The following is a 15,533-nucleotide window of genomic DNA, read 5'->3' as shown; positions in this document are numbered from 1 at the left end:
TGTTTCTTCATATTGATTATTGCAGGTAAAACGTACAGGAGAAAATTCTATCATTTCTTTGCCACAAACCCAAGACTCTGTTTATCAACATAAGGGATACAACCAAACTGACCAAGAAATGTCTCACCCAGAACAGCATCAATCCCCAGGCAAGGCAGTGAATTAACAATTCTAAGAAGCAAACATAACATGCAGCTAGGATAGTGCTTCACCGCTTGGGTCTAGAAAATGCAGGTGCCTGATCTGCCTCTACTTAGAAGGAATATTTTTTTTGCAGGGTTGGAAAGGAGGAAAACAAGATGTGGTACACTTGACTCTGTTTGTGTCATTATCTAGCTCTTATGAGCAGATCTTAGAGCGCTTTACGAAGGAGGTCAGTATCATCCCTCAGTGCCTTATTTTCCCCATATGTAAAATGGGGGTAAAGTGACTCAAAAGGCAGGAAGTATGGTGCATGAGTTATTTCCCAGCTGAGCCACCTTGGCTGATTTCTCACCACTAGACTTTGCTTTTTTTGATTTATCAAATGAACTCATCACCGGGTCCCCAGATGAAGTCACAGTATTTAGAAACAAATTGGCTGCTTATAGTCAGACTCCCATCCCTTAAATTAATTTATGCCCCTCACAAAAACCCATTTTTTCCTTTAATCAGCATTGCAAGATTGTGGCATGGCAAAAATATGTACAAACTACTTTACAATAATGATTAGACTGAAGAAAGCTTATGCTACTTTACTTGCCAATCCAAAAAAAAAAAAAAAAAAAATCGTTCAGTTGCAAGTACAATTTTGCAAGACTGCGTAATTGCCCAGCGGCCTGCGTATGCGGAAGTGAATTACGTCCACAGGAGAACCCAGAGCATACTGTACAGCTGTGTTTAGTCACTTGGGGTGAGATCCTGGCCCCAGTGAAATCAATGGCCAAACTTCCACTGACTTGAATAGAGCCAGGATTTAACCCACAGTACTTAGAATGGATCTGCACAGCCAAAACGTAAAGAAAGTTAAACATGAAAATCTCTGCTGATGGGCCCCCCATGAAGCTAAGATACAGGTGATGCTCAGCATAGAATTAAGCTTTAAACTTTTTCAAATTTGTTTTTTTGTGCTGTTTGCTGAAGGGGACTGTCATAAGCATACAACTAAGGGTAGTATAAAATCCCTCCTTTACCTGTAAGGGGTTAAAAAGCTCAGATAACCTAGTTGGCACCTGACCAAAAGGACCAATAAGGGGAGAAGATGCTTTCATATCTGTGGGGGAAGGTTTTTGTTTTGTGTTTCTGTGTGTTCTCCCCGAGACAAAGAGAGAGCAAGTAATCCAGCTCCTACTGAATGATACATCTAAAATTACAGAAACAGTAAGCAATAGCAAGGAAATGCATTAGAGTATGTTTTGTTTTAGTTTGTGAATTTTCCCTAGGCTAAAAGGGAGGTTTATTCCTGGGGATTTTTTTTTTTTTTTTTGCAACAAAGTTTTTGCTTAGAGGGGAATCCTCTGTGTTTTGAGTCTGATTACCCTGTAAAATTACCTTCCATCCTGATTTTACAGAGGTGCTTCTTTTACTTTTTCTTTATAATAAAGTTCTGCTTTTAAGAACCTGATTGGTTTTCAGTGTCCTAAAAACCCAAGGGTCTGGTCTGTGCTCACCTTGCTTACCTATCTGGTTGGTAGATTATTCTCAAGCCTCCCCAGGAAAGGGGGTGAAGGGGCTTGGGGGGATATTTTGGGGAAACAGGAACTCCAAGTGGTCCTTTCCTTGAATCTTTGTCTAAGTCACTTGGTGGTGGCAGCAGTACTCATCCAAGGACAAGGAAGGATTTGTGCCTTGGGGAAATTTTTAACCTAAGATGGTAGAAATAAGCTTAGGGGGACTTTCATGCAGGTCCCCACATCTGTACCCTTGAGTTCAGAGTGGGGAGGGAACCCTGACAGGGACACTGAATGCTGTGCTTTACAAGCATAAAGCTATGTCTGTAAGCATTTCTGGAACATTTATCACAGTATCTAAGCAGCAAGTGAAGAGTCTTGCCAAAAAGCATGGATTCCCAGAAGAGAGTCTAAAGAGCAGATGAGAAGAATCACACTACTACCTACTAGGGTTATTGAAAACTTGGGATGCACAGGTGGGCTGGACTGAGCTTTCCAGAGTGCAGCATAACATAGGAAGCATGACACTTTAGATTTCACCTAAAGTGAAATCATTAAGTTGGGGGAAAAAAGCACTCAGACTTGACTCCATTTCAGTTTTACCTGGTACTGATTGTCCTCTGGGATCCACCACCTCTTCGTCGCCGGCGAGTTCTCCTTGTTGGTGGCTGTCGTGTGATCTGTTGTGCAGCCTGTAGTTGAAACAGCTCCAATACCCCATGCAGCCTCTGCAGCCCATCCAGGCTAGGGGCAGCATGCAACTGGGGGTCAGACTCAGCAACTGTCACTACTTCATCAGCACCAGAGACCACAATGACTTCCTCATCAGCAGGAGGAACCATAATGCTTTCTGCCTCATCACTGGGTACTGGAGAGTTGGATGGCAGTGACAGTAGAGCATGACCGGAAGCCTCTGTGGGAAATGCCTCATGGTGCTCCACAGAATAAGTAACTGCTGGCTGGAGATCCACTTCCATTTCTTCCTGTGCCATTTCTGAGAAAGGCATGGGATGGAGAAAACAAAGATGTGGGATTAGTGCAAACACTTGTACACAAGTCCACACTTCAAGTAAGGTACAGACACATTTGACTCATGCCAGCATAAAGACACACGCTGACTGCAATATCCTTTAGGATTAAGATCCAGTGCTTCTTAGAGTCCATTTCTCTGGCAGCTGAGATGATTTGAGAATTCCAGTTTAACATTGGATTTATATCTCAGTTGGTTGAGGGCTAGACAAAGCATTTTCAGAATCCTCGACTCTGGAAGTCTCTGACCCAACACAGCCTGAGTTCTCTAGCCTCATGGACACATTGCAAGTCCTGTCTATTCAAATTAGCCTTTTAATGGGAGTAGGTGAGTTAGGAAGTTCTTCCTGGTATCTTTGTTAGCTAATACGTATTTACAGATTATTTTTGTATTTTGGGGTAGAGATTTTGGCAGATGCTACGTATTTAAACCCCCCTTAAAAATAATAATAATAAAAAAGAGCGCTACATTAGTCTACAGTGCTTAACAAATAATAATATATATGGCCCTTAGTATCTTTAATCTATGATCTCAAAGGACGTATCTGAGCATCTCAATATGATCATCATCACAGAAATGGCTGTAAATAAATATTAATAGAGCACCACACACATGGCAGAGGACTCACAATGTTCATTTTTGGGATAGATTTCTTTTTTTTTTTCTTTTTTTAATAAATAGAGTTTCCTAGTAAATGAATGAGATTCAGTTAAGGTAACAAGTTCACCATGAACCTCACCTGGCTGCGCCATCTATTGTGCATATACCACCTTACGTTCACTAGTATTGCATAAACCTAAGCAGTATACTCTAGCAATACCTCCAATCAGGACACTGTTGATACATCAGCCCCTTTATATGCCATATGTAGGTACATACTCCTATTGAGAGTGAATTTCATTGCAAAATTTCATATATATCAATGTAGGGTTTTTGGAAGCAGGAATGTTAGTTAAAAACAATCATATTAAAAACTCAGGAAATGCAGATTTCTGATTAACTCTCAAGAATGAGCATACAGACTACTTTAACTCTGTTCCCATAGCTATGCTTTAAAAAATTAAGGAACTTGTTAGGATATAGATATTCAGGCCTGTCTGTAAAGGCCTATACTCTAAGAATTTAGGTGTATTCTTATCACTTGGCTAGTTATAGAGGTATAAAAGAAAGAATCAAAATCACTGTCTGCCAGTGTAAGGGCCTTCTCTTACTGTGACAGTCTGAGGCCCTGTTCTTAGGCTAAGGCCTTTGGCTAAGCCATAAGCTGGGAAGCGACCGGTCACATCCTCACATTTCAACCTAGTCACATTGAAATAAGGTGCTATTGGGCTGTTAGGAATACAATCCTGTCCTGATAATGCCGATCGCCTCCAGAGAAAGGGAAGTGCCTAGAAGATGTAAAAGGAAACTTAGTTTGATAGCATCCTGTCTGGCAAGAACCCACTTATCAATAGCTGGGATGTGAAATCCTCCCTTTTGTATTGTTTTGCCATTATAGTTCCCACTTTGCTATTGTTTGTCTGTATAATCTCGGTCTGGTTCTGTGATTGTTCCTGTCTGCTGTATAATTAATTTTGCTGGGTGTAAACTAATTAAGGTGGTGGGATATAATTGGTTACATAATCATGTTACAATATGTTAGGATTGGTTAGTTAAATTTCAGGAAAATGATGGTTAAGTTATAGCTAAGCAGAACTCAAGTTTTACTGTACAGTCTGCAGTCAGTCAGGAAGTGAGTGTGTGTCGGGGAAATGGGAACAGGGAATGGGGGTGAAGAAATTGGAATCATGTTTAGCTAAAGGGAACAGGGACACAGGTAAGGCTCTGTGGTGTCAGAGCTGGGAAGAGGGACATTAAGGAAGGAAACTGGAATCATGCTTGCTGGAAGTTCACCCCAATAAACATTGAATTGTTTGCACCTTTGGACTTCGGGTATTGTTGCTTTCTGTTCACGTGAGAAGGACCAGAGAAGTAAGTGGGTGAAGGAATAAGCCACCTAACATAACTCATTCTATTTTATTTATGGAGACAAGCTGGGTGAGGGAATCTCTTTCAATGGACCAACTTCCGATGGTGAGAGACAAGTCTTTGAGCTTACACAGAGGGTTAGGGTTTTGATTTAGTTGGGGTTGGTCCTGCTGCGAGCAGGGGGTTGGACTAGATCACCTCCCGAGGTCTCTTCCAACCCTAATCTTCTAGGATTCTCCAGTTTCATTATATTAGTGCACACAAAACCACATTGTGACTACGGCGTTTTAGTTCATATTAATTCTGGATTTCTTCATGGTCGTAGAGAGCACAAACAAGAATTTTAGAAATTCCTGGTTAGACAAATAGCATACTTAAGACAATTTATTAAGGGCCCCTGTCAAGGTTTCTTCCCCACTCTGAACTCTAGGGTACAGATATGGGGACCTGCATGAAAGACCCCCTAAGCTTATTCCTACCAACTTAGGTTAAAGACTTCCCCAAGGTACAAACTTTGCCTTGTCCTTGAACTGTATGCTGCCACCACCAAGCGTCTTACACAAAGACCAGGGAAAGAGCCCACTTAGAGTTGTCTTCCCCCAATATATCCCCCCCAAGCCCTACACCCCCTTTCCTGGGGAAGGCTTGATAAGAATCCTCACCAATTTGTACAGGTGAACACAGACCCAAACCCTTGGATCTGAAGAACAATGAAAAATCAATCAGGTTCTTAAAAGAAGAATTTTAATTAAAGAAGAGGTAAAAGAATCACCTCTGTAAAATCAAGATGGTAAATACCTTACAGGGTAATCACACTAAAGCATAGAGAATCCCTCTAGGCAAAACCTTAAGTTACAAAAAGACACAAAAGCAGGAATACACATTCCATTCAGCACAGCTTATTTTACCAGGCATTAAACAAAAGGAAATCTAATGCATTTCTAGCTAGATTACTTACTAATCAATAGGGGCTCTGAGGCTGCATTCCTGATCTGTTCCCGGCAAAAGCATCACACAGAGACAGACACCTTTGTTCCCCCACTCCAGATCTGAAAGTATCTCGTCCTCTCATTGGCCATTTTGGGTCAGGTGCGAGCGAGGTTACCTTAGCTTAACCCTTTACAGGTGAAAGTGTTTTGCCTCTAGCCTGGAGAGATTTTATAGCACTGTATACAGAAAGGTGGTTACCCTTCCCTTTATATTTATGACACGCCCCCCAAATCACAGATAGGGTGAAACACTGGCTGTGATTTTTTCCTGGAGCTCTAGGAGAAAACAGAGTTAATAAGACACATGCACCTCTAAATAGACTACCAACAATATTTTCCACATCTCAAGGACGATTTTAACCAGTTGATTCTGAGAAATTTTCACAGGAGACTGCATCAGCCACTTTGCTAGAAGCTCCTAAAAGGTATTGTAAGTTGAAATAAAAATTTGGAGACCTAAACTCCACCGAATAAGTTTTTTGTTATTTCCCTTGGCGGTATGAAGCCACTGTAGCACAGCATGGTCGGTTTGCAGGTGGAAATGCCGTCCCCAAACGTATGGGCGTAGCTTTTCCAGAGCGTAGACAATGGTGTAACATTCCTTTTCACTGATTGACAGCTTCTTGCTTAGAAACACAACAGGACGGAACTCTTGATTTGGTCCTTCCTGCATTAAGACTGCTCCCACACCATGCTCGGATGCATCTGTGGTTACTAGGAACGGTTTGTCAAAGTCTGGAGCCCTTAGCACAGGGTCAGACATGAGTGTCGATTTAAGCTGGTTTAAGGCCCTCTGACACTCTTCAGTCCACTGAACTGCATTTGGCTGTTTCTTTTTGGTTAGGTCTGTCAGTGGGGCAGCGATTTGGCTGTACTGAAGTACAAATCGCCTGTAATATCCGGCCAAGCCTAAGAAGGATTGGACCTGTTTCTTTGACTTTGGGACAGGCCACTTTGGCCTGTAGGTGGTTGACAGTTCCTTGACCCACCTGGTGTCCAAGGTAAGTCACTCTGTTTAGGCCTATTTGACACTTCTTAGCCTTAACAGTTAGTCCTGCCTCCCTTATGCGCTCGAAGACTTTTTGTAGATGTTCCAGGTGATCTGCCCAGGAATCCGAAAATATGGCCACATCATCAAGGTAGGAAACTACATATTCTCCCAGTCCTGCTAGGAGACCATCTACAAGTCTTTGAAAGGTGGCTGGTACATTCTGCAGCCCGAAAGGGAGCACATTAAATTCATACAGCCCGACAGGTGTGATGAAGGCTGACCTTTCCTTGGCGGATTCATCTAGCGGTACCTGCCAGTACCCCTTGGTTAAATCCAAGGTAGAGATGAACTGGGCTCATCCCCGTTTCTCCAATAGTTCATCGGTACGTGGCATTGGATGGTTGTCTGGGCGAGTTACAGCATTTAGCTTACGGTAGTCCATGCAAAAAAGTATCTCCCCATCTGGTTTGGGAACTAGAACCACTGGAGATGCCCATGCACTGCCAGAGGGGCGGATTACATCCATCTGTAGCATATCCTGGATCTCCCAGTCTATAGCAGTTTTAGCTTGAGGAGACACCTGGTAAGGTTGGGCTCTAATTGGGTGAGCATTACCTGTGTCAGTGGAGTGGTATGCCCGTTCAGTCAGCCCTGGGATGGCTGAGAATGTTGGCGCATAGCTAGTGCACAGCTCCTTGATCTGGTATCGCTGCATACGCCCCAGGGTCATGAAGAGGTTCACCTGTTCCACGCCACCATCACTTTTCCCTTCGTAGTAGGCACGTTCAGGCCACTCAGTGTCATCTCCTCCCTGGGCTGTAAACTGACAAACATTTAATTCTCTGGTATAAAAGGACTTTAGAGAATTAATATGGTACACCTTAGGCTTTCGGTTTGAGGTGGGGAATGCTATGAGATAATTAACAGCTCCCAGGCGCTCTTGGACCGTGAATGGCCCTTCCCATAACGCTTTTTATGGGCCTGGAGCACCTTTAAGACCATGCCCTGATCCCCTACTTTGAAGGAAAGCTCTCTGGCATGTTTATCATACTAGGCTTTTTGCTCTTTTTGAGCATCCTTTAGGTTTTCTTTAGCAAGGGCTAAAGAGGTTCAGAGGGTGTTTTGTAGGTTGGTTACAAAGTCCAGAATGTTAGTTCCTGGAGAAGGTGTAAATCCCTCCCATTGCTGCTTCACCAACTGCAATGGCCCCTTAACCTCGTGATCATATACGAGTTCAAATGGTGAAAACCTAAACTGGGATGGGGCACAGCTCTGTAGGCAAAGAGCAACCACTGCAACCCTAGGTCCCAATCATTGGAGCACTCATTTACGAATTTACGTATCATGGCCCCCAAAGTTCCATTAAACTTCTCCACCATGCCATTTGTTTGATGATGGTAAGGGGTAGCAACCAAGCGATTCACCCCATGAGCTTCCCAAAGACTTTCCATAGTTCCTGCCAAGAAATTAGTTCCTGCATTTGTGAGGATGTCGGAGGCCCCACCTACCCTGGCAAAAATGTCCGTTAGTGCCCGACACACACTTTTAGTCCTCGTGTTGCTTAGAGTTACTGCTTCTGGCCATCGGGTAGCAAAATCCATGAAAGTCAGTATGTACTGCTTTCCTCTGGGTGTCTTTCGGAGAAGGACCCAGAATACCCACAGCTACTCGCTGAAATGGAACCTCAATGATGGCGAGTGGCTGGAGAGGGGCTTTGACCTGGAATTGGGGTTTTCCCACTCTTTGGCACACCTCAGAAGACCGGACATAGGTAGAAACATCCTTGCCCATTCCCTCACAGTGGAACGACTTTCCCAAATGGTCTTTGGTTCTGTTCACCCCAGCATGGCCACTAGGATGATCGTGGGCTAAGCTTAATAGCTTTCTGCACTACTTAGTTGGAACTACCAACTGTCTCTGAGGATGCCAGTTTTCCTGGTGTCCACCAGAAAGAGTTTTCTTGTATAAAAGTCTTCTTTCTACAACAAACCTGGATCAATTAGAAGAGCTGAGAGGTGGTGGGTTGCGCCGTGCCGCTGTCCAAGCTCTCTGCAGGCTTTCATCTGCTTCCTGTTCAGTCTGGAACCGTTCCCTTGATGCTGGAGACATCAGTTCCTCATTGGATTGTGGGCCTGGGGTTGGTCCCTCGGGAAGCGATGCAGGTGATGGGGCTGTTTCCGTTGACTGTGAACCGCTCTCCGCTGGTGCACTATGTTGGGGTTCAGGCTCTGGCTGAGCCTCTTGTGTAGGGTTATCTGCTGCTGCCGCCGGTGCAGGTTCGGTGGGGCCTTCTGGTGTTGGGGTTGCAAGTACTGGATTCAGTGCTGCCAATGGTTCTGGTGCGGGTTGTTCTGCCGGTTCGGGTTCTGGCTATGTCTGGGTCTCTGGGACTGGATCCACTACTGCTGTTGCAGACGTGGGCATGGGGTCCGGTTCCACCATCCCTGACTAGGTCCTGGTAGAAGTTTCCGGACTACAGCTAGGTGTGACAGCTTGCTTAGCCTGGCTGCGGGTGACCATTCCCACCCTCTTGGCTAGCTTCACATGATTGGCCAAGTCTTCCCCCAACAGCATGGGGTTGGGATAATCATTATAGACTGCAAAAGTCCATGTTCCTGACCAGCCCTTGTACTGGACCGGCAACTTGGCTGTAGGCAAGTCCAAAGAGTTTGACTTGAAGGGTTGAATCGTCACTTGGACCTCTGGGTCGATTAAATGGGGTCCACTAAGGAAGTATGGAAAGCCGACACTTGTGCTCCATTGTCCCTCCACGCTGTGACCTTCTTCCCGCCCACACTCACAGTTTCCCTCCGCTCTGATGGTATCTGGGAAGTATCGGGGCCTGAGAACCTCTGGTGTGATTCCGGTGCAACGAACTGTAATTTGTTGCGGTTCTTGGGGCAGTTGGCCTTTACATGCCCCAGCTTGTTACATTTAAAACATCGTCCAGCTGATGGGTCACTGGGGCGAGGTGGGTTGCTGGAGAACGGTGTGGCGGGACGATAAGGTATCTGGAGTGTTCCTTGGGGTGTAGTTGGAGCCTTGGGCTGCCCCTGGTAGTAGGGTGTGGTCTGAGGTTGTCCCTTCTTGTATCCGCTCCAACTGCGACCAGGGTTGTTGTTCTCTCCTCTCGTTTTGTTCCGGTTTGCCCCGCCTCTCTGGCGGTCTGGGACTGCTCGTATTGATCAGCATAAGAAGCAAGACTTCCTCCTGAGTCCATTTTCTTATCCCATAAACACTGTTTTATATCATCTTTGGACATATTCAGGAATTGCTCCTGTAACATCAAATCCCGCATTCCTCCAAAGCTCTCCTGTGGGCAGCATCCTGGGCTTTCTTATCGAGTCGTTTTAATTCAACCATTCTCTTTTGCTTCCAGTCTGGTTAACACCAGTTTATGTTGTGCCTTGCTTTCTGTCATCCTAGCCTCTCTGTTTTTAAACTTTCTTTACACCTGAGGGTTAGAAAGAAAAACAACAAAACAAAAACCTGGCTTGGAAAATTTTGCTGTGCTGTAACCTGATATCCCTGCCCCCCCCCCTTTTTTTTAAACCTTTCTGATAGTTCTTCTCAGCCTACAGAAAATCCTTTTGTTATGCCTGCTGCTCTGTCCCCCAGGCAGACAGACTCTACAGCTGCAATCACCTTTTACAAAACCTTTTAAAATCATGCTGTCCTTCTGGTTCAAAATGATCCCGCCGCTCTGCCACCATGTCAAAGTTCCTTCCCCACTCTGAACTCTAGGGTACAGATAGAGGGTCTTTCATGCAGGTCCCCACAAGCTGATTCTTACCAGCTTAGGTTAAAAACTTCCTCAGGGTACAAACTTTGCCTTGTCCTTGAACCGTATGCTGCCACCACCAAGCGTCTTACACAAAGACCAGGGAAAGAGCCCACTTGGAGTAGTCTTCCCCCAATATATCCCCCCAAGCCCTACACCCCTTTCCTGGGGAAGGCTTGATAAGAATCCTCACCAATTTGTACAGGTGAACACAGACCCAAACCCTTGGATCTGAAGAACAATGAAAAATCAATCAGGTTCTTAAAAGAAGAATTTTAATTAAAGGTAAAAGAATCACCTCTGTAAAATCAGGATGGTAAATACCTTACAGGGTAATCACATCCAAAACACAGAGAATCCCTCTAGGCAAAACCTTAAGTTACAAAAAGACACGAAAGCAGGAATATACATTCCATTCAGCACAGCTTATTTTACCAGGCATTAAACAAAAGGAAATCTAATGCATTTCTAGCTAGATTACTTACTAACAGGGGTTGTGAGGCTGCATTCCTGATCTGTTCCCGGCAAAAGCATCACACAGACAGACAGACACCCTTTGTTCCCCCACTCCAGATCTGAAAGTATCTCGTCCTCTCATTGGTCATTTTGGGTCAGGTGCCAACGAGGTTACCTTAGTTTCTTAACCCTTTACAGGTGAAAGGGTTTTGCCAGCAGGAATTTTATAGCACTGTATACAGGAAGGTGGTTACCCTTTCCTTTATATTTATGACAGCTCCAATTCTGCAGGATATTGAGGGCACTCTGCACTTTTCTGGAGGTACTCAGAACCTCTCTGATCAGGCTCAATGATCCCAGATGTCATGTCATTAGGCAGCTCTAATGTCTCTCCATATACACACTACATACATGCTACCCAGGATCCTGAAATTAATGTACTTACAGGGAGAAAGCAAAGATTAGCACTGCAAAAGCATAGCACACTTTGTTTTACACAAATCTCTCTCATACGAACTAGAAGATCAACGCTCTATGTTGCACATTTGAGATTCTCTCCATGCAAAGGAGAGAAGATGGGAGGCTGGTATTTCTACAAAGGATAGAAAGGTATGGCAGTTTGGGTCTTTGAGAATTGCAACATTGCATGTCCTGTGTTTCTTATAGCTTGTCTGTTTTAATACTAAGGTTCTTGAAAGGCAATATGTATTAAATCTACATATACATTCCTGCAACCTTAACTTATCCAACAAAAAACTTTACCTTTAAATAATGACAGGTTCCAGAGTTGCAGCTGTGTTAGTCTCTAAGGTGCCACAAGTACTCCTGTTCTTTGTGCGGATACAGACTAACAAATTTATTACAGCCCATGAAAGCTTATGCTCTAATAAATTTGTTAGTCTCTAAGGTGCCACAAGTACTCCTGTTCTTTTTACCTTCAAAGTTAATTCAACTGAATTAAACAGTCTCAATTCATACAAGTGTATGTAGAGGAATAGGATGGAATCCTCTTCTATATGATATAACTTCGGCTATATAATACGGATGATTCCATTTTAGAATAAAGGAATCCATAGTGAAATTCAAACAATATTTTAAATAAGTTGTCTTAGAGGGAAAATATAAAAACTTAGATCAGGCATATCCTTTATGACACTTGCTATTTTCTTTAATGCAATCCAAACACTGCCTCAATAGGACTTTGAAACACTCAGTGTTGTAAATATTTTAAACTCCTCTTCAGTAAGAGGAAGTTCTCAGCTTGACCAATGCAGAAAAGTTACTATGTTAAAATAAGTTTCAGAGTAGCAGCCGTGTTAGTCTGATTCGCAAAAAGAAAAGGAGTACTTGTGGCACCTTAGAGAAATGCTCAAATAAATCTGTTACTCTAAGGTGCCACAAGTACTCCTCTTCTTTTTATGTTAAAATACAAATTCCATGGCTTTTGCTGTATCCTGCAAGACATGACTAGATTAGACCATCAACCTAGAAATGAATTTCATCTTAAAGTTAAGTCTACCAACCTGTTGTGAAGAGCCTGTACAATGTAAACACAGAAGGCCTGGCAGAGCTAACTCCATGTCACTTCAAAAGTCACTTCTATCTCAGAAACTGATTGAAGCTAAGTAACTGCATGTAAGAACAGGCACATGGAATACAAATGTTACGAAAAACTCCCTATATTTTCCACTGACCGTGATATGTAATTTTAGCTACCTTTAGAAAGGGAGAATTGAGCACCACACATAGAAAAATAGAATATTAGGGTTGGAAGAGACCTCAGGAGGTCATCTAGTCCAATCCCCTGCTCAAGGCAGGACCAACAGTTGTTTATCATCTGTCCAATGGATATTTCAGTGCAGCCAGCTAGCACTGAAATACTTCAACGAAGTTACTTTGGCACTCTGACATTGCACTCCATGTTTTATTGAAATAAGCTAATGAGTGTGAATATAATGTAACTGGAATAGGTTTCATGCAAATGGTCTCTTTTAAGGTATCATTACCAAGCTTATAATCTACTGTGTTATTCCTATTTGTAGGGTTCATCCTATTTGAAGGGTTTCTACAGGTATGTTACCAACAAAAAGGTGGTCAGGGAAAGTGTGGGCCTCTTACTGAATGGGGGAGGCAACCTAGTGACAGAGGATGTGGAAAAAGCCAATGTACTCAGAGCTTTTTTTGCCTCTGTCTTCACGAACAAGGTCAGCTCCCAGACTACTGCACTGGGCAGCACAGTATGCGGAGGTGATGACCAGCCCTCTGTGGAGAAAGAAGTGGTTCGGGACTATTTAGAAAAGCTGGACAAGCACAAGTCCATGGGGCCAGATGCACTGCATCGGAGGCTGCTAAAAGAGTTGGCAGACGTGATTGCAGAGCCATTGGCCATTATCTTTGAAAACTCATGGCGAGCGAGGGAAGTCCCGGACGACTGGAAAAAGGCTAATGTAGTGCCCATCTTTAAAAACGGGAAGGAGGAGGATCCGGGGAACAACAGGCCAGTCAGTCTCACCTCAGTCCCTGGAAAAATCATGGAGCAGGTTTTCAAGGAATCAACTTTGAAGCACTTAGAGGAGAGGAAAGTGATCAGGAACAGTCAGCATGGATTCACCAAGGGCAAGTCATGCCTGACTAACCTAATTGCTTTCTATGATGAGATAGCTGGCTCTGTGGATGAGGGGAAAGCAGTGGATATATTGTTCCTTGACTTTAGCAAAGCTTTTGATACGGTCTCCCACAGTACTCTTGCCAGAAAGTTAAAGAAGTATGGGCTAGGTGAATGGATAGAAAGATGGCTAGATGGTCAGACTCAACAGGTAGTGAGCAATGGCTCATGTCTAGCTGGCAGCCGGTATCAAGTGGAGTGCCCCAGGGGTCGATCTTGGGGCCGGTTTTGTTCAGTATCTTCATTTATGATCTGGAGGATGGCGTGGATTGCACCCTCAGCAAGTTTGCAGATGACACTAAACTGGGAGGAGTGGTAGATATGCAGGAGGGTAGGGACATGATACAGAGGGACCTAGACAAATTAGAGGATTGGGCCAGAAGAAATCTGATGAGGTTCAACAAGGACAAGTGCAGAGTCCTGCACTTAGGAAGGAAGAATCCCATGCACCGCTACAGACTAAGGACCAAATGGCTTGGCAGCAGTTCTGCAGAAAAGGATCTCAGGTGGACAAGAAGCTGGACAGGAGTCAACAATGTGCCTTTGTTGCCAAGAAGGCTAAAGGCATTTTGGGCTGTAGGAGTATTGCCAGCAGATCGAGAGACGTGATCATTCTCCTCTATTCGGCATTGGTGAGGCCTCATCTGGAGTACTGTGTCCAGTTTTGGGCCCCCCACTATAAGAAGGATGTGGAAAAATTGGAAAAGTCCAGCAGAGGGCAATAAAAATGATTAGGGGGCTGAAGCACATGACTTATGAGGAGAGGCTGAGGGAACTGGTGTTATTTGGTCTGCAGAAGAGAAGAATGAGGGGGGATTTGATAGCAGGCTTCAACTACCTGAAGCGAGTTTCCAAAGAGGATGGATCTAGACTGTTCTCAGTGGTAGCAGACGACAGAACAAGTAGTAATGGTCTCAAGTTGCAGTGGGGGAGGTTTAGGTTGGATATTAGGAAAAACTTTTTGATTAGGAGGGTGGTGAAGCACTGGAATGCGTTACCTAGGGAGGTGGTGGAATCGCCTTCCTTTGAAGTTTTTAAGCCCGGGCTTGACAAAGCCCTGGCTGGGATGATTTAATTGGGGATTAGGTTCTCCTTTGAGCAGGTGGTTGGACTAGATGACCTTCCGAGGTTCCTTCCAACCCTGATATTCTATGATTCTATGTATGTATCATTCTTGTATACAAAACTAGAAATATCAAGTATTACTCTAAAGTCCTATTATAACTATGCAAAGTGTGGGCCATTAATAATGGCTTGGTATCTTGATGGCTCCCATTAACCAGGACAATTGGTTGTAAACGGCTCTATTTACTCCCAAACCTTCCTGGCAGGCCAACCCTGAAAGAATGGAGAATGAGGTCTTACAGTGACACATGATCATGTCACCTGATTGATTTTCAGTGTCCTAAAAAACAGGGATTTGGTCCGTGCTCACTTTGTTAACCTGTTGGTTGGTAGATTATTCTCAAGCCTCCCCAGGAAGGGGGGTGAAGGGGGGGGAGATAGGGCTCCAAGTGGCCCCTCCCTGAATGTTTGTTTAAATCACTTGCTGGTGGTGGCAGCCATACCGCCCAAGGACAAGGAAAGGATTCGTGCCTTGGGGAAGTTTTTATCCCACGCTGGTGGAATACAAGCTTAGGGGGTCTTTCCTGCGGGTCCCCACATCTGTACCCCAGAGTCAGAGTGGGGAGGGAGCCCGGACAGACACAGCCAGCCCAGGCTCCGCTCAAACCCCACCAGCCAGCAGGGGGCGAGCAGCCACCGCACGGTCCCCCACCGTCGGTTCGCCCCCAGGCCCCCAGAGCCCGCAGGGCCCCGATCGTCGGCTGCAGGGCCAGGCGCAGGGCCCGCCGTACGGGGCGCCCGATCCGCCTCCAGGGGCCGCGCACCGCTCGGCGACGGGCCCGCGGACGTTACTGGCCGGCCTGGGGGCGCTGCGAGGGGGAGAGCCCGGGGGCCCCCACGGGGCACAGTGCGTCCGCGCAGGCCCGGGCCCCGGGGGCG

The 15,533-nt window shown here is 44.8% G+C and overlaps 1 protein-coding gene across 9 annotated transcripts in view; it reads right to left on the bottom strand.

The window, feature by feature from the left end:
- RFWD3 (ring finger and WD repeat domain 3) overlaps nt 1–15,533 on the bottom strand; it is a 65,682-nt gene that overhangs the window by 49,066 nt on the left and 1,083 nt on the right. For 2 of the 9 annotated variants that reach the window (XM_073307088.1, XM_073307086.1), the window contains exon 2: nt 2,253–2,643. In XM_073307088.1, the coding sequence (XP_073163189.1) occupies nt 2,253–2,641 (389 nt within the window). In that variant the 5' untranslated portion in view covers nt 2,642–2,643. The other 7 variants (XM_073307085.1, XM_073307090.1, XM_073307083.1 and 4 more) reach the window with 7 other exon arrangements.

Source organism: Lepidochelys kempii, chromosome 12 (genome assembly GCF_965140265.1).
Source record: "Lepidochelys kempii isolate rLepKem1 chromosome 12, rLepKem1.hap2, whole genome shotgun sequence".
In the NCBI taxonomy this organism is placed as follows: Eukaryota; Metazoa; Chordata; order Testudines; family Cheloniidae; genus Lepidochelys; species Lepidochelys kempii.
Note: the sequence above shows the minus strand (reverse complement) of the source record. Positions and strands in the feature narration are given on the sequence as shown.